Source organism: Tursiops truncatus, chromosome 8 (genome assembly GCF_011762595.2).
Source record: "Tursiops truncatus isolate mTurTru1 chromosome 8, mTurTru1.mat.Y, whole genome shotgun sequence".
NCBI lineage: Eukaryota > Metazoa > Chordata > Mammalia > Artiodactyla > Delphinidae > Tursiops > Tursiops truncatus.
In genome coordinates, this window is record NC_047041.1 from 102027042 (window position 1) to 102046618 (window position 19577).

General features: G+C 57.9%; 1 protein-coding gene across 3 annotated transcripts in view; it reads left to right on the forward strand.

Moving 5' to 3' along the window:
* Nucleotides 1–19396, forward strand: part of PACS1 (phosphofurin acidic cluster sorting protein 1) — a 143680-nt gene extending 124284 nt beyond the window's left edge. For all 3 annotated transcript variants that reach the window (XM_033861121.2, XM_033861124.2, XM_033861123.2), the window contains exons 11-24: nucleotides 2791–2871; nucleotides 4498–4613; nucleotides 4752–4887; nucleotides 6189–6293; nucleotides 6996–7102; nucleotides 7774–7928; nucleotides 8064–8174; nucleotides 8795–8897; nucleotides 9310–9352; nucleotides 11535–11577; nucleotides 11829–11964; nucleotides 14168–14394; nucleotides 15588–15707; nucleotides 15871–19396. In XM_033861121.2, coding sequence (XP_033717012.1) covers nucleotides 2791–2871; nucleotides 4498–4613; nucleotides 4752–4887; nucleotides 6189–6293; nucleotides 6996–7102; nucleotides 7774–7928; nucleotides 8064–8174; nucleotides 8795–8897; nucleotides 9310–9352; nucleotides 11535–11577; nucleotides 11829–11964; nucleotides 14168–14394; nucleotides 15588–15707; nucleotides 15871–15986 — 1599 coding nt within the window. In that variant the 3' untranslated portion in view covers nucleotides 15987–19396. The remainder of the gene's footprint in view (nucleotides 1–2790; nucleotides 2872–4497; nucleotides 4614–4751; nucleotides 4888–6188; nucleotides 6294–6995; nucleotides 7103–7773; nucleotides 7929–8063; nucleotides 8175–8794; nucleotides 8898–9309; nucleotides 9353–11534; nucleotides 11578–11828; nucleotides 11965–14167; nucleotides 14395–15587; nucleotides 15708–15870) is intronic.
* Nucleotides 19397–19577: the final 181 nt, after the last annotated feature.

The following is a 19577-nucleotide window of genomic DNA, read 5'->3' on the forward strand; positions in this document are numbered from 1 at the left end:
ACAGTGTGATGGCCTAAGGATCCCTGTTCAGGCCAGACATTTCTTTGGGGCAGGGTAGGGCTGGTTTGAGAGCACACGCTCTGGAGTCAGACTTCTGGGTTTGAATCTTGACTCCATCACTCCACTGACTGTGTGATCTGGGCAGTTACCCAGACTTTGTGTCCTCATCTACAAATTGCATGTAAGAAGGACATGGCTCACAGGGCAGTGTGAAGATCCAGTGCGAAAATGCAGCTAAAGCCTCCAGCGTGGTGCTTGATTGATGGTTGGATTGATTTACGGCATGGGGAGCATCAGTAAATGGAAGCTGCTTTGCCATTGTTATTACAGACCCTGAGAGCCATGCCAGTTCTGGATTCCTGAGATTGATAGAATCTAGATGTCTTTTTAGTGAGTTCTTCAAATTCTGGTTCCCTGGGCCAGATTTCAGACTTAGCTGGTTCTCTGTGATATTTCTATTTTGAAGAGCCCCATATGTCTTGATGTGGGTGTGGAACTTTGGAATCCTTTAGTATGAAAGACACTTTGGAAACTACAGAGCGAGGCTGTGCTCTTACACAGAGAACTTCTAAACGTATTAGGGAAAATGTACGGGGATGGTGTATCCATAGGCAGGCGTGCACATGCTGCCCAGCTCTTGTCCTCTCTTCCCTGATTTCCCAGCCTTGTTATTCATTTATTTTTCTTAACCTTCCTTTTTGTTCCTCAAATTTCAGAGGATTCAGTTTTATCACTAGAACCAGAAGGAATTTCTGCTGATACAAATTATTACAGCTGTTGAGTTCTCCCAAGACTTGAGCACACAGTAGCAACATAATTTTGTTCTTGGAGCTGATAACAGTGGGCTCCGACAGCGCTTCAGTTGGGGCGGCCAAGAGATGGAGACTTTCTGCCAGGACTGCCTGCTGCTAAAAGTTGCTAATTCCACAGCACTGTAACTAGTGGTGCTAGAGACCAGTACTTCGTAAAATTGAGAGCCTAAAGTGCCACCGCACTCTGCCCCCTCCACGTGCGCTCACATGCGCGTGCGCACGCACACACACACAAGCACGTGCACCCCCTGCAGCAGCAGCCAGCGTCGCCCCCAGGCACAGCGCCTTGCACCGCCACATCTGCCTCAGAGCCACTCAGTTAGGCAACACAGCTACTGCGCTGCTGGGGTGAGAAAAGCCTAAAATATTTATAGAAGCAGGAAGAAGAACTGGGAGAATCGGGAGTTTGCTCCCGGTGGGGCTGACTGAAACATGCAGAAGAGTCAGTGCACAGCCCGCAGGTGCCCCACCCCGAGTCCACCTTAGAGCGCTCGGCACATCTCAGCACAGCGCTGTGCCATGAAACACTGCTCTGCTGTCGGAGGGCTGACCACAGGGCTGCTGCCTGAGAGCCTTCCAGCAGGATGGTGTTATCGCCCCGATTCCTTCTCTTTGAAACGTGTTTAATTCACTTGTCATGCTGAGGTCCCAAATTGAGTGAAACCATCTTCAGTCTTAAGTCTGATGAAGAGTTCTCTGGGAGCGTGGACTCTGTTATCATCGGTTATTCATACAGACAATGTGTAAATGAGCTAGCGGTGCAATCTGGAGGCAACCTGCTGTGCGCGGCTCTGAGCAAACCGTCTCCCCGTCAGGGGTCACAGGGTCTGGATAAAGTGTGTTAGGTTAGTTTGGCAGACGGCTCAGAGCAGTGGTCCTCAACCAAGGGTGATTTTGCCTCCCAAGGGACATTTGGCGAGGACTAGAGACATTTTGGGTTCTCACAGCGGGGGTGATAGGGGATAAGGGGCTGTTCCTGGCATCTAGTGGGTGGAGGCAGGGATGCAGCTCAAATCCTGCACAAGATGCCCCTGAGCAAAGAAAGACCCGCCCCAGATGTCGGCGGTGCCCACGTGGAGAAACCCTGGCTTAGCGTATGGTGTGGGCCTACTTTTGTGGTCCTTGTTCATTGGTTTGCTGAGTGGCCCCTTGAGCTTATTAGGCCATTTCTCTGTACTCTGTTATTTACTCAGAGAAAAGGCTTTGGGTCATTGGGAGGAGGTGGGATATCCTTGATCCTTTCTGATTCCCTGGTTCCCCACAAGAACCAGAGACCCACTGAGGCCAGGACCTTCCCCATAGCTAAGATCCACAACCCGCAACTGCTTATGATTTTGACATTGGTGTCTGCACAGCCAGAAGCAGCATTAGCAAATGTGAAAAATCTGGTTATGTATCTGTATTTGCAAAGTCCTTTTTTAGTATTTATGAGAAATGCCAATAGAAGTTGGGAACAAAGGGAGAATTATTTCACACCTAAATGGCTTAGTATATTCTGTTTGAGGGTTTTCCAGATGTTTCTACCAAGCAAAAAGCATTTGGCTACCATGGATGTCTTTAGTCTCGAAATCAAAGACGTGAACTCTGAGATTCCCCTTTCTTCTGAGCAACTCTGACAGCAGAAGAGGCCCTGTGTGCCCCTCCTGGGCGAGAGTGTTTACCGAATCCAGGGTTAAGACTGACAGATCCCACAGCCATGCCATCTGAACGTTGAGCTTCTCTTTCCTGGTGACATCTTGTGAGAGTCAGAATTTCTGGGTTCCGCATTTCGCTGTTATTAATTTAATGATCGCAAAATAACTGACCTTTCCGAAGCTCAGTTTTCACAAAAATATGCTCCTAGTAAGATGAAAGTCCCAAAGATTTTATGAGGTCTTCAGATTAAGTGAGAGTATTTTAAGCTTCCAAGGGACCTAGAAAACAGGTTAGAGTGGTGGTTATTTGGATTGATGATGACTAATTATTATAATTTTTGCAGATGGAATTGGCTGCTTTAGAAAAAGTCAAATCTGCTTGGATTAAAAATCAAGATGACAGCTTGACTGAAACAGACACTCTGGTATGTATGGTTTGGGCTCCTGTTTCAGCTGTTTAAAATAGTCTTTGGTACCTTTAGAAACAAAGGCAGAAAGATCCTGACGACCACCCTGAAACTTTGGCTTAACTCTGTGGACTTGTGAATGTCCTGCGTGCCCTTCCTCCCAGCATCCTTACCCGTGGAATATAACGCTGTTCCCCAAACTAGCAAACTAGAAGTGTCCCCATTCTGCCCTTTAGTTAGATCTGATCAAGTGCTAATTTAGATAATTTCTCACTATCTGTCACCCTCGTTTACTGCTCAGATACGATGACCAGTATCTTCCCCCGAAAAACCATCCCTGCCTCCAGGTTGCTTTTACAATGGCCAGACAGCCCACAGCATTAAGTCTCCAAGTGATTACTAGTCAGCTCCTTCCGCTAAGAGATGCTGGAGCTGCTCAGGGGCGCGTGGGGTGGATCGGCTGGGCTGCCCAATTTAATTACACACAGGTTGAAATTCCACACACATACACGTGTTGAACACTGAAGGTGCAAAAATGAGAACACCGTGGATCCACCTCCGGGAGGAAAGCCAGCCGGGGCACACCTGGCGCAGAGGCTCTGTGGGGCCCGGGAAGGACAGAGCCATTCACCTGGGGGTAGGGCGTCTGAGCTGGGCCCGCAGGTTCTGCCACAGTTCAGCCGGTGGGGCTGGAGGCCGGGCCCAGCAGATGGGAGGGAACAGAGAACTTGACCGAATACCATCTGGGGGTGTGCTGCACATCCGCCTTACGGGGGGAGCTGCTAGCTGAATGGAGGCCGCGGAGGAATTGTTTCAGGCTTATGTTTCCTACAGTAAATAATGCTGCATTAAGGATCTGGTGTCTGACAAAACCTTAGGTTGGATTCAACATTACTGTAGTTCACCCATAATCCGAGTAACCCATCTTCCACTTTGGCCCATACTGCACAGCGGTCGTTTCAAAATGAAGTTCCAGGGGCTTCCCTGGTGGCGCAGTGGTTGAGAATCCTCCTGCCAATGCAAGGGACACAGGTTCGAGCCCTGGTCCGGGAAGATCCCACACGCCGCGGAGCAACTAAGCCCCGTGTGCCACAACTACTGCGCCTGCGCTCTAGAGCCCGCGAGCCACAACTACTGAAGCCCGCGCGCCTAGAGCCCGTGCTCCGCAACAAGAGAAGCCACCACAATGAGAAGCCCGCGCACCGCAATGAAGAGTAGCCCCCGCTCGCTGCAACTAGAGAAAGCCCGCACGCAGCAGCGAAGACCCAACGCAGCCAAAAATAAATAAATAAATTTTTATTTTTTAAATGAAGTTCCAGTCATGTCACTTCCTGAGTGAAACACTCTCCTTCCCACCTAGAGAAGCTAGATCATCAGCCCAGGTTTGTGGGCTGTCAGTTCATAAATGTAGGGTACAGATTGAATAGCAGGAGATGGTGCCTGGTACAGCGGGTGCACTCAGCTAAATTAAACAGTCACGGTGTCCTCGTCGGGTGGGGAAGGAGTTGTAGAACCCTGTGCTTCCCGGAAAAGAGAGCAAGGGACTGACTTTCTTGTGACGGTCATGGGCCCTGGCAGGAACCACGAGGCTCCCGTGGTCACCAAGGGGAAGTAACCCTCACTGCTTCCTTTCCTCCGTGGCAGGAAATCACTGACCAGGACATGTTTGGAGACGTGAGCGCAAGTCTGGTTGTGCCAGAGAAAGTCAAAACTCCGATGAAGTCCAGTAAAACGGACCTCCAGGGCTCTGCCTCTCCCAGGTACTCAGGGTTGGAAGAAGCTCCTAAAGCGTCGGGTAGAGCGAGGGAAGCCCAGCAGGAGGGGCCTCAGGAAGCGGGGGCAGGCCATGGCTCTGGGCCAGGGGGCTGTTTAACCGCCTCCTTCCACATCTGTGGCAGCAAAATGGATGGGGTTCACACCCCCCGGCAGAAGAGGGGCACTCCCCTGAAGGAGCGGCAGCTCTCCAAGCCCCTGAGCGAGAGAACCAACAGCTCCGACAGCGAGCGGTCCCCAGACCTGGGCCACAGCACGCAGGTACCCCGGCCTGTCGGGCGCCCCTGGACCTTGGTCTCTGTTCCGTTGTCTCCTTGGGCGGTTGGGTGAAGAGGAGCGGGGAGTACTTTGAACGGCTCTGAATAAAGTCTTGAAGGCAGACCTAAAGGGGGACGTCTAGCATGCTTGTTATTGCTACTGCTGAGGAATTGGTGGGGAGCCGGGGACGGAGCAGGAGACTCTGGCTCGTTCTGCCCCCATCAGACCTTAGTGGAGACTGTGCGGGGACAGTGGTTCTAGGGACAGCAGCCATCGGCTCTCACGGGACGTCTGCTCTGAGCTCTGATACCCTTAGTGCTGCTGTGGGCCAATTAGAGTGGTTTCAAGCTGGCACGTCAACAGTATTAAAATGTTTTGATTGAGGGCTTCCCTGGTGGCGCAGTGGTTGAGAGTCCGCCTGCCGATGCAGGTGACACGGGTTCGTGCCCCGGTCCGGGAAGATCCCACATGCCGCGGAGCGGCTGGGCCCGTGAGCTATGGCCGCTGAGCCTGCGCGTCTGGAGCCTGTGCTCCGCAGCGGGAGAGGCCGCAGCGGTGAGAGGCCCGCGTACCGCCAAAAAAAAAGAAAAAAAAGTTTTGATTGAAAGACCTAAGAGTGGCTGGGGCAGGCACAGAAGGAACTGGCCCTCGGGAGTCCTGTTCCCTCTGAAGGTCAGTCTCCGGGGGAAGGATTCTCCCCCGACAGACCTCCTGCTCTCCTGAGGTCAACAGCAGGCCTGTTCGTTTCCCTGCTACCTATCATTGGAAGGGAAGTTTGTGTCCATGTGGCTTTCTGAGCTGACGCTCTTATAGCTGAAAATGAACCCTGAAAATGAACCCGGGACTAGAATAGCCTGGTGCCTGGGGCGAGGTATTGTCCTTCTTGTTAATCACTGTTCCTGAAATACCTTTGTTCGCTGTGCCGGGGGAGCTCCCCACACAGCCTCCTTGCTGCTCTCATTAGTTCTCTCCCCGGCGTTGCCCTCGTTTTCCATCCTGTGAGCGCCTGCTTGCTGTCGTCTTCCTCCTCCTCTCCTGCTGCCCTGCTTCATTACCCTTCGGGGCCCTTCCTGCTCTGGCAGGACGGCCAGCTGTGCCCCTGGCGCACCAGCCTGTGTTCTGAGGCCTCGCTTTGCTTGTTCCTGATCCCCCTCCTTCCTTCCCCTTATGCTCTGGCCGGTGGGATACCGGGTCTCCCGCACAAGTCCCTGGTAGCTGTTCTCTGAACACCCCTGCCCCAGGAATTCTCAGCCTTCCCCTCAAGCTCCCTGGGGACTGCCCAACAGACGCTTTTGTCCTTGTAGATTCCAAGAAAGGTGGTATATGACCAACTGAATCAGATCCTGGTGTCGGATGCAGCCCTCCCAGAAAACGTCATCCTTGTGAGCACCGCTGATTGGCAGGGCCAGGTAAAGTATCGAAGGTCGCAGGGCTGTGGAGGAGAGATTCTGGGGAGCGAAAGACAGATTTGAAAGGCAAGGTGTGGGGAAATAGGAAATCACCCCCCTTTCTCAGGCCCCCCTGCCCCGAACTTAGCCCACAGTTCTGGACTCTAGTCCCAGTCCCGTCGTCTTCCCACCTGTGGGGCTTAAATCACCAATTTTCCGTACCTCGGTTTCCTCAGCTTTAAAAACACGGCAGTATCACCTGTCATGCCCGCCTTCCTGGCCCTGCGTCTCAGGCAGCATACCGGAAGGGAGGTGCCTCGAGGAGCACCAAGTGCTGTGAGATGCCAGAGGCGCCCTGGTTTCCACAAAGTCCGCTCAGCAGGGGCAGGGCAACAGTGGCCCCTGTCCCTCCCGCTCCCGTCGTCCACCCGGTTAGATCCCGGGGCCACCTAGCGTGTGGGCGACAGAGGCCGCGTTAGAATCTAATGTGCCCTAGGTCTTCCCACATTTCCGTATGAGCCCATCTACGTGGGGTCCGGCCCCACCTTCTCCTCGCTGGCTGCCGGAAGCCTGACCTTTGCCCGGCTGTGATCTGAACGACAGAGGATGGGGCCCTGCAGCTCGGTCTGGGCCTCGCTGCCCTCTTGGCCTGTGGGGAGGCAGTGCCCCTGCTGCGTGGCCTCACCTGTGTCTCTGCTCCTTTCCCTCCCCCACCCCACGCAGTACGTGGCAGAGCTGCTCCAGGACCAGCGGAAGCCCGTCGTGTGCACGTGCTCCACGGTGGAGGTCCAGGCCGTGCTGTCCGCCCTGCTCACCCGTATCCAGCGCTAGTAAGGGCTCGGCTCTTCTCCTGCCCTTTGGGGTTCCCTCTGACCTCATCCTCCCACCCTGATTTCTAAGCAGTGAGAGGACCTCCTGGCCTTATCAGACCAAGAATTCGTAATTGGTACCTGGTTGGGCAGCGTCAGACCGTGGTGTTCTGATGCCCTGCTGGCCCCAGAGGGTTGGGGTAAAAATGTCACCTTCCTGCCCACCTGCCTCCCCACCTGGTCTCCTGCCACACCTTGAGTTGCCTCGTCCTCTTCTTAAGCCCATGACGAAGAAGGCCGGGCAGAGAGAGCCCAGGGTTTTACAAGACCTTTTACTCCCGTCCCTCCGACTACCCAGAGTCGGGGCCTTCGCTCCGTGGGAAAGAGCTGCGGGCTTTCCCGGGTGTCTGGGCTCATGCCCACCGCCAACCCCAGGGTGCTGCTGAGTTGTCTCCCCGTGAGCCTCAGCCAGTTCTGCCTTCCTTCTAGACAATTCCCTGTCCTCTCTGATCCTGGGTTTCTCTCTGTTTGCAAAAGCGCTGTGGTTTATTGCCTCTCCCTGTATTATTTTGTTTATTGGTTTGCTTTTCCCCGTGGGCTGTTGAGATCAAGTGAAGTCTGAGCTTGGGGACTTCCTCTGAGCCGGACGCAGGCCCACCTGACCTAGCCGTGCCTTTCCCCTTGCTTCCCAGCTGCAACTGCAACTCTTCCATGCCGAGACCGGTGAAGGTGGCAGCGGTGGGCGGCCAGAGCTACCTGAGCTCCATCCTCCGCTTCTTCGTCAAGTCGCTGGCCAGCAAGACCTCCGACTGGCTGGGCTACATGCGCTTTCTCATCATTCCCCTCGGTAAAGGCTCAGCAGGGCCCACTCCTGAAGCGGGGTGGTGGCGCTGGGTCCCAGGAAGTGACGGGCAGGGAGACCGAAGGCTGGGCCATCATTCACCCCCTCACCAGCTCTCCTTGTCTGGTTTCCACCTACCAGGTTCTCACCCGGTGGCCAAGTACCTGGGCTCCGTCGACAGTAGGTATAGCAGTATCTTCCTTGATTCTGGCTGGAGAGATCTGTTCAACCGCTCAGAGCCCCCGGTGTCAGGTAACGGCCCCTCGTAAGGGACCAAGATAGAATGTGGCCTGATTTCTGGAGAGCCAGGGGCGAGGGGCGTGCCGCTTCTCCTCCCTGTGGCGTGTTCGTTTTTTTCAGTACTTATTAAAAGGAGGCCCATTAAGCGCAGCCCTTCCACTCTGGATGTGTTTAGTCTCTGCTATTTGCTCTGCACAGCTGGAAACGAGGGCTGTGAGGGTGGCAGGGAATATGAATAACGCTCCTGAAAGACAGAGGAGAGGTGGCAGGAATGGGCGCGCAAGCTTGGGCTCTGCGGGGCCGGGAGGTGGTCAGTGCTCCCACAGGCCTTGCAGGGAGTGCTGGGCAGACGTTGGATGGGGAGGGCAGGCTGCTGCAGTGGTTCCAAGGTTGCTGCAAGCAGAGACGGAGGCGGGGGCGAGCCAAGCCTGGGAGGGGCAGGCTGGGGAGGACAGCACGCAGATCGGATGGGAGGACGGCTCTTTGCTCCATGATTCGTTAGATTCAAGCCAGTGGGTCTTCAGAGCCCTTTCTCTGGGGTCTTCTGGTGGGACGCAGGAAGGGGGCTCTCGGAGAGGGTTTTCAGGCTCACTTGCTGAAATGTCGGCGTTTGTCTCTTGACTTCTCTGCAGAGCACCTGGACGTGGTTGGGCGGGTGATGCAGTACGTCAGCGGCGCGGGTGTGACGCACCAGCTGCCTGTGGCGGAAGCCATGCTGACCTGCAGGCACAAGTTGTAAGTTGACCGAGGGGTTTCTTAAAAACAGGTTGGGTGGGCTAGATAAATCTTAGGTCTCCTTTGCTTTTTCATACTTTCCTTCTCCCCACCCCATTTCCCTTGGTAAGAACTCAAGAGGATATGAGAGTGTTTTTTGCTGCCTCCCCCCAAGGCGTTCCCTTCCTTGCCTGGGCCTCCCCACCCGTGTGGGCGCCCCTCAGTACAGACCCGGGAGCAGTGGTAGAGTGTGCAGAATCGGAGCTTCTGCCTCCATTTGGTGGCTCCTCGCGCCATCCTGAGGCACCGTGGGAAGATGCTGTGTAGTGTCTGGACTCCCTTAAAGCCACAGTAAAACATGGAAAGCTTGTGTCCCCATCTCTCCACGAAGTCTCACCCCCCAACTGTAAAGCTTTCCTGTCTCTCCCAACAGCCCTGATGAAGACTCGTATCAGAAGTTTATCCCCTTCATTGGCGTGAGTACAACTCCCCTGTTCTACGTACCCCACCCACCCCTTCTCCTGGCCTTCCTGTCCTGCGCGTGCACACGTGCGCGTGCACGCACACACACACACACACACACACACACACACACACACACACACACGACTCATCTAGACAGCGGTTCCCATCCGGAGGCGATTTTGCCCCCAGGGGACATCTGGCAGTGTCTGGTCTGGAGACAAGTTTGGCTGTCACAGCTGGGGATGGGGGTGGTACCGGCATCTCATGGGTGGAGCCCAGGGACGTGCTAACCATCCTGCAGGGCACAGGACAGGCCCCCGACAGAGAGTGATCCAGCCCCGAGCGTCAGCAGTGCCGAGGTGAGGGAGCCCCAGGCTGGGACAGGCACCGAGCTGTTCCTTGCAGTGTCCTTTCCCGATCAGGGGCCGTCCCCAGCTCACCACGGCTATCTCATGTTTATTACACCAGGCGCTGAACTTGGCGCCGTGGCCTAGGGAGTGATGTCCAGGGCATTGGTTCTACAGGCTCCAGGGAACAGAAAGCTGCTTCGCGGATAACGATAGATGATACTCGTAGAAGTCCGAGGAGTCGGTAGCCTTCAGAGTCGTGTGGACACCAAGCGGAAGAGGCTCTTTCCTCCTCCTGCTTAGTCAAGGCAGAGTCTCTACACGAGCGGATCTTGAACATAAAAGGAAAACCTCTTGGGTGTCTTTGGTGTCAGGTGGTACCGGCCTTTGCTGCACAAAGGCCTAGGCCACAAGGCAGAGACCGACCGAGAGAGGGAGCGCAGAGGGGACAGAGCCAACGCCCTGCCGGGGCCAAAGCACGACACAGACGCGTGGCTGGGAACTCTGATTTCCATTTGCAAGACGATTGAGTTTCTCTTCCAGACCAGCTGGTATCTTTTCCTACAGTCTCCCCGAGGATCCTCCCAGCTTCTAGGGGAGATGGGGCATGTGCGGGGGAGGGGCCCAGCTCCCACTGTCCCTGTTCTCTGTTCGTCCCAGACCCTGGGCATCTCGAGAGATCTTGGGAGAGGCCTGATCCTGGGGAGATCCTCCGTAAAGCCTCCTGTCTGCCTGGTCCAGTCAGTCCCCATTAGCCACTGGGGCTGCTCCCACAGCCCCGCCGCAGGCCCGGGACCGTGGCCCGTAGCCGAGGCTGGCAGTCTGACCCACATCTTTGTGGCGCTGTGGGGTCTTCATGGAGCTGGGGGTCACTGCCTACTCCAGCCTCGCAGCAAGACAGAGGGATAGAAAAAATTAAAAATTCAAACAAACAAAGGAGCTGGCAGCCTTGTGCAATGCCAGAGGAGTGAGGGGAGAGGAGTCGTGTCCAGAAGTTCAGGGTATCGATGTGTTACTTTCTGGGAATTAAAATCAGGATGTGTAGAGGATCGGGAACAAATTTCAGCGAAGGGCAGCATTGTGCTCTGATCCGTGTGTGACCCCTGCTCCCTACCGTCCCCGGGGCCCAGCTTCCATGACCTCCCCGCCCTGCTGTGCCTCTGCAGGGTGCTGGGATTCACCTGTCACCTCAGGCCCCAGCCCTGACCTTCATGGTCTGTCTCTAGATGTGCCCTTTGCTGGCCACGGGAGGGCCCCCTTCTGTCCTTCCCAGAATTCTCTCAGAGGAATCTAAAATTCTCTGGGGAGCTGAAATGGACACCACTGCCTTGCGGGGAGGGAGCGGCGGTACTGGGGACCCCCTCCTCATTGGTGTTCCTCCAGATTCCAGGAAGTCTGGAAAGGAGGGGCCTGCTCCCAGCATGTCAGCGTGTTCCAGCTGTTCGCTGGGCCTGGTGCAGCACACGCGCCCCCCCAAGCCCCCGCCGCACCCCGCTCCTGTCTGCCGAGGCTTTCTCCCGGTCCTCCCCTCTCTCTGACATGAGACGACAGCCTCCTGCCCAAGTGGTCTTAGAAGAAATGAAATCAGGACACAAAAGTGCTTCCCACCCTCCAGGTGGCCTTGCCTGCATCCCCAGAGAAGAGCTGCAGGTCTCCTGTGCCCCTGACTCATTGTTTGCAGCTGGGCTTTTTCACATCTCTTTAACTATCCGGTCTGCTCGGGATCGGCAAAGAGTCTTAAAGCCTACGAGCCAACAGTGTGCGGTGGCGGCCGCTGGTTCCAGCTGATCAGAGCACGTCCAGCTCTGGTAGGAGGATCTAATGCGGCATCTCTTCTCCCTCCCAGGTGGTGAAGGTGGGTCTGGTCGAAGACTCTCCTTCCACTACAGGTGAGCCTGGGGCCCCTTGGCCTCTACAGGGTGAGGGTGGTGGCTTGCCGTCTCCTTCCTATTCAAACAGGCCAGAAGGCGAAGACTCAGGGGGTCCCAGGCCAAGGCAGAGCTCGAGCCTCGGAGCGAGGCAGTGGCCGGGGCGGAGTGGGGAGCAGGCTGCAGCCGAGACGGGGGCGCCTCGACTCCCTGGCACCAGAGGGTCGGGACGGCTTCCCCTGCCCAACTGTGTCTGTCTGTCCCGCTGGCAGGCGATGGTGATGACTCACCCGTGGTCAGCCTTACTGTGCCCTCCACGTCGCCGCCCTCCAGCTCAGGCCTGAGCCGAGACGCCATGGCCACCCCTCCTTCCTCCCCGTCCATGAGCAGCGCCCTGGCCGTCGTGGGGTAAGCCTGTCGCCGGTTCCTGTCTTTCCTGCCACGTCCTTCCATCGGGGCAGCAGCCCGACTGATTTCCCTGCTGCCACAGCGTGTAGGACGGTGACACTGAGCTTGGAAGGTGGCGGGGGGAGGGAACGAGAGCAGTGGAGCTAGGTCGCTGGCCAAGCAGGTCATCACACAGCTCTGCAAATGCAGGCTCCCGTCTGTCCTGTCTGCCTCACAGGTATAAGGTCGAGTGAGACAAAGGGCAGAGAGGCCCTTGGCAGCCTGTAAAGTGCTGTGCATGTGTCTCGTTGTAGGACTGCCCAGTGTGGTAGAGGGAGTGTGGGCGTGGGCGTCACACACACCCGGATTTGAGTCACGGTTTGTGTTACGTCCACCGTGCTAGCTTGTGTTAAAGAACAGATCACTCAGTGACACCTGTTAAAGCAAGAGAGACTTTCTCCACGTTGGGAACAGTCGCCGTAGGTGTCGGGACCACCTCGATGGGATTTTGCAGTGAGAGAGGGACGGGACCTGACTCCAAACCCTTGAGCAGCTGGGTTTGCAGTCCAGGAGCAGCGTGGGGGCAGCGGATGGAAAATCACCAGGAGGAACGTCGGGAGTGAGGAGGGGTGTGATTCCGGCTAAACGGACCCGACAGGAGCCTTGCTGGCGACACTCCTGAGGGAAGGTGGAGGGTGCGGAGCCTAATCAGAGATCCAGGGTGACCAGAAATGCGGGCCGGGGGCTTCTTGCAAGAACTGGATTTTCCAAGGAAGTGCACAGGTGGGCCCGGGAAGAGGTGCAGGAGCCTGACTAAAGTTTGGTCAAGCAAAGAATCTTTGTCGCTTGGGCGAGTTACTAAGCCTCATTTCAACACCGTGAAAGTAAAGGTGAAATAGCCCCTCGGTCTTGCTGTGAGGCGGAAGCGAGAGCGCGCATTAGTGCCTGGCCCGTGGGGGTGCGGCTCCTTCCAGGCACTCAGTCCGTCCATCGCTGAAAGGCTGCCGCGGCCAGTGACACAGGCAGGACCCTGTTCCAGAGCCCAGGCTCCTGGGCCCCAGCAGCACCAAAGCCACAGAGAGAGTGCTGTGAACAGTCAGGGAGGGGTGGCTGTGAGGGGGACGGGAAGTTCTTCAGGATGTCAAATATCCAAAGTTTAGACCAGGCGGGCAGGGAGGCCTCCGGGAGCTGAGCAGAGCGGGGGTGGGCGGGAGGGCAGTCCCACAGCGGGGCTCAGGGAACAGCCTTCGAGGTGGGAAAGGGCTGAAAGGAGCCCCTGCTCCTTCTTCCTCCCCGTTCCCTTTCTTCTACCCTCACCTTCCTGGTCTTCTGGTGATGGTCCCTATGGAGCAGAGAGGGTAGGCCCTGGCCAGTGGCTTTTCCAGAACCCCCAGTGACAGAATACGAAGTGTTCTCAGGGCGGAGCCCAGACCCCAGCCCTCACCCTCCCTTGCCCTGTCTTCCCCCTTCGCTTCCCATCGAGGGTCTGCCGCTGACTTGCCGAAGTGCATGAAAAGGAGGAAATCCCACCACAGGTCACATTGTGACCTCACGGTCCAGGCTTCCTGGGGGCCTGGGGGCCAGCCTTGCCCCGACCTCCTTTCCCATCCAGTTTAAGCTGGGTTTTTAATGGAACCACTGAATCCAGGCAGAAAGAAAGACGTCAGATGACTTTTGTAGCCTATTGTGTCTGGCGCCTCCTTTCAAGAAAACATCAGCTTTTTTTCCCCTTGGAGCTAAAATTATCCCTGAGCTAGAAGCGCCAGAGACGGGAGGAAGCCACAGGCCGGCCTCCGCCAACTGCCCCCGGGGCCGCTCCGGAGCCGCCGCGGTGCTCCCTCCTCTGCCCCACTTAATCTCCCCCACGCTTGGTGGGGTTCTGCCCCGGCTCTGCTCATGAGGGGTGTGCATGTGTGTTTGTGTCCTTGTGTATGTGGGCGCACGTGTGCATGCACACACTTTCTCCCTTCGTTGCCTCGTTCCCGTGTGACTTTTTATTCGGTTCCCTCGTGCGGACTCGGGTCTTCACCCTCTCATGGCTGTGTCCTCAGATCAGCCTGATTCTCCACTCCCACACCAGCCAGTGCTGTGAGGCTGGAGGGAACCCGGAGCCACTTAGCGGGCGCCTCCCCCGGCCCCTCCCAGAGCCTGGCGGGGCCCTCTCCACCCCGTCTGCCCTGTGGTCAGGAACTGAGCCCGCTCTCCGGCGTCGCCCCTTCTCCAGGAGCCCCAGCAGCCCATATGGGGACGTGATTGGCCTCCAGGTGGACTACTGGCTGGGCCACCCTGGGGAGCGGAGGAGGGAAGGTGACAAGAGGGACGCCAGCTCCAAGAACACCCTCAAGAGCGTCTTCCGCTCGGTGCAGGTTTCCCGCCTGCCCCACGGTGGGGAGGCCCAGCTTTCCGGCACCATGGCAATGACCGTGGTCACCAAAGAGAAGAACAAGAAAGGTAAGTGACATGTGAGGCCACAGGCCATCAGGGCCACCAGGCCTCCCCGTCTGTCTCGGGGGCTGGGACAGGACGTGCTTCTGGGAGACTGTGGACGAGGACAAAGGCAGCACACGTATCATGTGATCCAGCCTGGGGTCCCGCGGGGGTCCCGCCTCACCTTATGGGACGAGGCCGTTCCTTCTGTCACAGAGGAGACCTCGCTCCCCAGGGGGTCACTGGTCCCTGCCTGCAGAGCATCGGCACCTGAGGGGCTGAGGCAGTTTTTGCTGCCATAAAGAAGGGAGGCTTTCTGGCCACCGCCCTCCGGGATGGACGGTGTGACAGGGGAGGACATGTCCCCCTGCCACAGCCCCACGGAGCGGAGCACTTGCACCCAACCCTGGAGGCCACCCAAGCCTTCTGAGCAAAGGGCATGGCTGTTGTTAAGAATCCAGGGGAACGGAGCCCAGCCCAGAGGAGAGGGTGGCTTCAGCACCAGCAGTGGCGGGGGAGCGGGTCCCGTGCACTGGGAAAGTGAGGCAAGAACCGCCACGGCCAGGCCACCGTGGGGACGTCACTCGCTGCTGTCGGTCCCCGTCGGGAAGCCACACAGCTGGCTCTGTGCCTGCAGAAGCCGGCAGGGTGACTCTGGGGCGCTCGCAGCCCCCCAGCCGTCAGGAAGGGGCTTCCTTCACTGCCGGGCCCCGCCTTCCTCCTCTGGGCGCATCCAAAGCGGCTGGGCTTTTCCGTTCATGCCTCTCTGGAAGAGCTCCCCCGGAGGGCGGCCAGGGCCATGCCAGACCCACAGCCAGGAGCCGTCCGGGCACCCAGAGACCTGCCTAGGGCGTCCCGGGGCGGAGCTCACGCAAACCCTGCCGCAGGGCCTCCCCGCGCAGGCGCATGAGCTGGTGGGAAGGAGGCACCCGACAGGGCAGCAGAGCCCCTGCCCCACAGGCTACCGGAACGTTCGAGCTGGAAGGGACTCGGAGACCGTCTGGCCCTGGGTCCTCGTTATTCAGTGAATATATCGAGGCCCAGGGAGAGCAGGAGCTCGCAGACCCTGATACGTAGCCCGGAGCCAGGGAGCAGGGGAGAGGAGTCGGCTGTCTGCCGTTCACCTCCCTGCCCTTGGGGGGAGAGGGCAGTGGACGGGGGAGAGTGGTGGCCGCTTTTCAGGGGCTGTGACAAGGCGGTTCCTGCTTGCTTTCCAGTTCCCACCATCTTCCTGAGCAAGAAGCCTCGAGAAAAGGAGGTGGATTCTAAGAGCCAGGTCATCGAAGGCATCAGCCGCCTCATCTGCTCTGCCAAGCAGCAGCAGACGATGCTGAGAGGTGTGGGCGGGGGAGGGGGGGAGGGGGCACAGCAGCAGACGATGCTGAGAGGTGTGGGCGGGGGAGGGGGGAGGGGGCAGGGTGGCCGCGGCCCTCCCCAGCGACCCTGGGAAGACGGCCTTAGCAGCCCCGGTCACCCCCTCGCCTCCCCTGTCACCCCCAGTGTCTATCGATGGAGTCGAGTGGAGTGACATCAAGTTCTTCCAGCTGGCAGCCCAGTGGCCCACCCACGTCAAGCACTTTCCAGTGGGACTGTTCAGTGGCAGCAAGGCCACCTGAGGGCACCGTCTCCTGGCTACTCTCCCTCCTGGCACTGCCACCAGCCTCACCGCCTGCAGGCAGGGGGAGGCCAGCAGGCCCAGGCCCAGCGTCCCCTTTCCTGGCCCCAGGGCCTGCATCTCCCTGGCCCGGTCCTGAAGGCCACTGCCACCGGGGACGCTGCTCCCCACCCCCACACCCCGCCATGCTGGGTCCCATCCGTGGGCAGCCCCCGCCCTCCCTCTCTCCTTTTCCTCCTCTCCCTCCGTTCCAGGCCCAAGGCATGTTGATTTTGCCTTTTGGCGGCCAACCCTGGTCCCTGGAACTGAGTCCTCCGGGCCTTCCTTCGCCTGACTTCCAACCTCTTTCTCCACGTGGCACCAGTTCCCTTCCCGGAAACAGGAAACCCAGGGTCCTGGCCCACAGCAGGGGCTCCAGCCTCCCCCATCTCCCCCAGGATCTCGTTTTCTAAAGCTCAGCTGCCAGATGCCACTCAGCCGGACCCCCTCTAGTGGGGCCCAGAGCCAAGGCCACTTCCCACTGCTGTGGGCTGACGGGGCACGAACCCTCCCACCCCCTCATCCCAGGACAGCATTTCTGAGGCCACGCGTGGGTTTCTGGGGTGGAGAGGGCTCCGTGGTCTCGCCCGTGCAAGGGTTCACCGCGCCCAGGTCCCCTGTAGGTGCCGCGCGTGTCCCTGAGCGGTTCTTTGGTTGTCCGCCCAGCCAGTCTCTCGGTGGTTCCGTGTGACTCACCTGGGCGCTGGTCCCTGTCCTTGGGTCTCCCCCTGTTGATGGCTCTCCTCCCCAGCCTCCTCCCCCACACCCCCAGCACACCTCCGCCTCTGCCTGCAACTCTGCACCCGGAGAGATGGGAGGCAGCCCCATCCAACGTGTCGTCTGTGGCCCCGGTCCCTGCGGCTCCCTGCTCCCCGTGTCCATCCGTTTCCTTTCGCCGGTCTGTCTTCCCCTCCTCACCTGGAGCCCTGGCCTGGACAGGCCCCGTCCTCCTAGCCAAGCCTCCCTCTCTCCACGGCCTCAGGGGGCCTGAGCCCCTCAGCCCGCACCATCGGCCTTGGCCTTCTCGGGGAGACGCGGAGCGCGTGGGTGGAGCTCCAGCTGCAGCCCTCCCAGCCCGTCAGCGCCTCCGGAGCTTTGCCGTGGCCCTCTCACCCCTTCTAGAAGTTTTTGCACAGAACTTCATTTTGAAAAGCGTTTTTCTCATTCTCCATACCTCCCCCAAACTCCTCCAGCCCTTCCCCCGGCTCAGCCCTGCTGTCCAGAGCGTCCCTGGGGCTGTGCTGCTCACTCAGCCGGAGGGAGGGGCGGGGTGGGAGGGACTAAGAGGATGTTGGATTTTTCATTCAATAAACTGGTGATTTCTTACCAACGAGCAAGCCTTAGGCTTCTGCGCCTCTCATTGTGACACAAGATCTGTCCAGCCTCGTCCCCACTTCACGCCGCGGCCACTTCACTCAAAATCAACTGAGGGGACTTCCCTGGAGGTCCAGTGGTTAGGACTCTGCACTCCCACACGGGGGCCCTGGGTTCGATCCCTGGTCAGGGAACTGGGATCCCGCAAGCCGCGCGGTGCAGCCAAAAAGGAAAAAAAATCAACTGGGAACTGGCTGGAAAGAAGCAGTTTCCTGTTTGCTTGGTGATAGAAACAGAGGTGTGAAGGTGTGTTGCCCAGTATGAGGCAAGCCGAGGTCAGGAACAGACGTCAACACCGTTCCCACTCCGAAACCCCATTTTTCTCTGGCACCTGCCGTCCCCAGATCCCACCTCCCAAGGCAATGACACATCGTCGGCAGCTTCCACTCTTCCGACTGGAGATTAGAACTCCGCTTCTCTCCCGCTGCTAGGCTGACGTCCTGCCACGGTTTCAGAAAGTTGGTGAAGTCTGAGGCCCAGGTGGAGGGAGTGAGCTGGGGTCCATCATCAGGCTCGCCTTCCTGTCCGCCCTTAACCTGAGAGGTGACGGTCAGAGCTCCTGCTTCCTGGAAGCCTGGCTCTTCACGCGCTCCCGGGACAGAGGCCTGCACGCCAGTGCCCAGAAGTGGGAGCTTGCGTGTCCCCCCCCCCGCCGCCACCGCCACCACCTGCAGGACACAGCCCCAGAGGAGCGGACGGCCAGGTGGGGCAGGCTGTCACTGGCTCCCCAAGTCCTGTGGCCAGGTCACCTAACAGAGGGAGGCTCTGGGACCCAGCAGTGCGGCCACCCAGGCTCTCTGGGCCTGGAAAATGGAACCAGTGCCCATCTTCCAAGGGTCAGAGTCTAGTCAGATACCGGAAGTTGTCCCAGAAACGCAGTCTGCACGCGTTACTTCCCGGATGAGGGGTACAAGCCGGCCAGTGAGAGGAAATGCCAGGAGAGAGCGAGGCTAAGGTGGGCTAGACGGGGTACAGAGCCAAGGCACCCACGGAGGCTCCGGCAGGGCAGGGGCCTGGGGACCTGGGCGCTGGTGGGGGGCCCGAGCGGGACGGGCGTGGGACAGGTGGACTCAGGTCCCAGCTCAGAACCGAGAGGGGAAGCAGACGACGGAGAGATGAGCGTGAGGAGGCGTGAGGAGGCGGCGTGAACTCCCTGCCGACCTGACTCCAGCCTCGGCCTCCTGCCCGTGGAGACCAGCACCCTCCCCTGCCCCTGCCCTGGCCCAGGGTCCCTCCCACCTTCTCCAGGGCTTCCTCCTGCTGCGCCCCCTCTCCTGCATCATCGGTTCCCCCACTCCACCAGGTGGTTCACGTCCACGTGCAGACGCGCGGTAATAGCTCCCTGGTTCTAAATCCCCTCTGGCTGCCACACCACGTCTCTGCTCCCCTTACAGCGAAAGTCTTCAAAAGGGGGTGTTGCAATGTAAATAGAAGTGAGAGTTTTCTTTCTTCTGAGAGCAGGGAAAACAAAGGGAACAGCAAACAGGCTAGAGAAGAAACAAAACCTGGCCTGAAAGAGTTAATCACTCCTTGGTTTACTTTAACTGTCACTAATTGGTAGTTAAATAGATTTGTACTTTATAAAGCTAACCTCCCTGACACTACGTAATTTACATTCGGCACCTATCACCCCTAACTCTTACATGACTTACATCCCGTGCCTCTCACTCCCTAACCTTATTACCACCCCAGCACTCACATTCTGTACGCCCCTGGTAACAAATCGCCCCCTATCATTTCTGCATTTCAGAAACAGGATCACTGGCTGATAAACCAGAGGCAAACGGACACAGTTACCAGACTGCCAGACCCCAGTTACCAGGCGGCCTGATGCCATCTGTGACTGCTTTGAAATAATGCAAAGGAAAAGAAGAATGCAAGACCTTCACTACTTTGATCCTTATCTTATACCCCGGACTGCAAGCCCCACATATAAAATCTTCCCTGATTCCCAAGGAGGGAGGGCACAATTCTTGAGGCACTAGCCTGCTGTGTCTTCCCTTCTGCCTGGCAGAAAATAAAGCCATCTTTCTCTTCCTCCAAAATCCCTGTCTCCGTACTTCTGTTCAGCCTTGGTGCACAGGGAAGCCGATATTTCGGCAACAGGGGCTGTTCGGGTTCCCTGTCTCCGGTCCTCCCACTCCTCGGGCTCGTTCCTCACTTCCCCATCAGGAGTTAG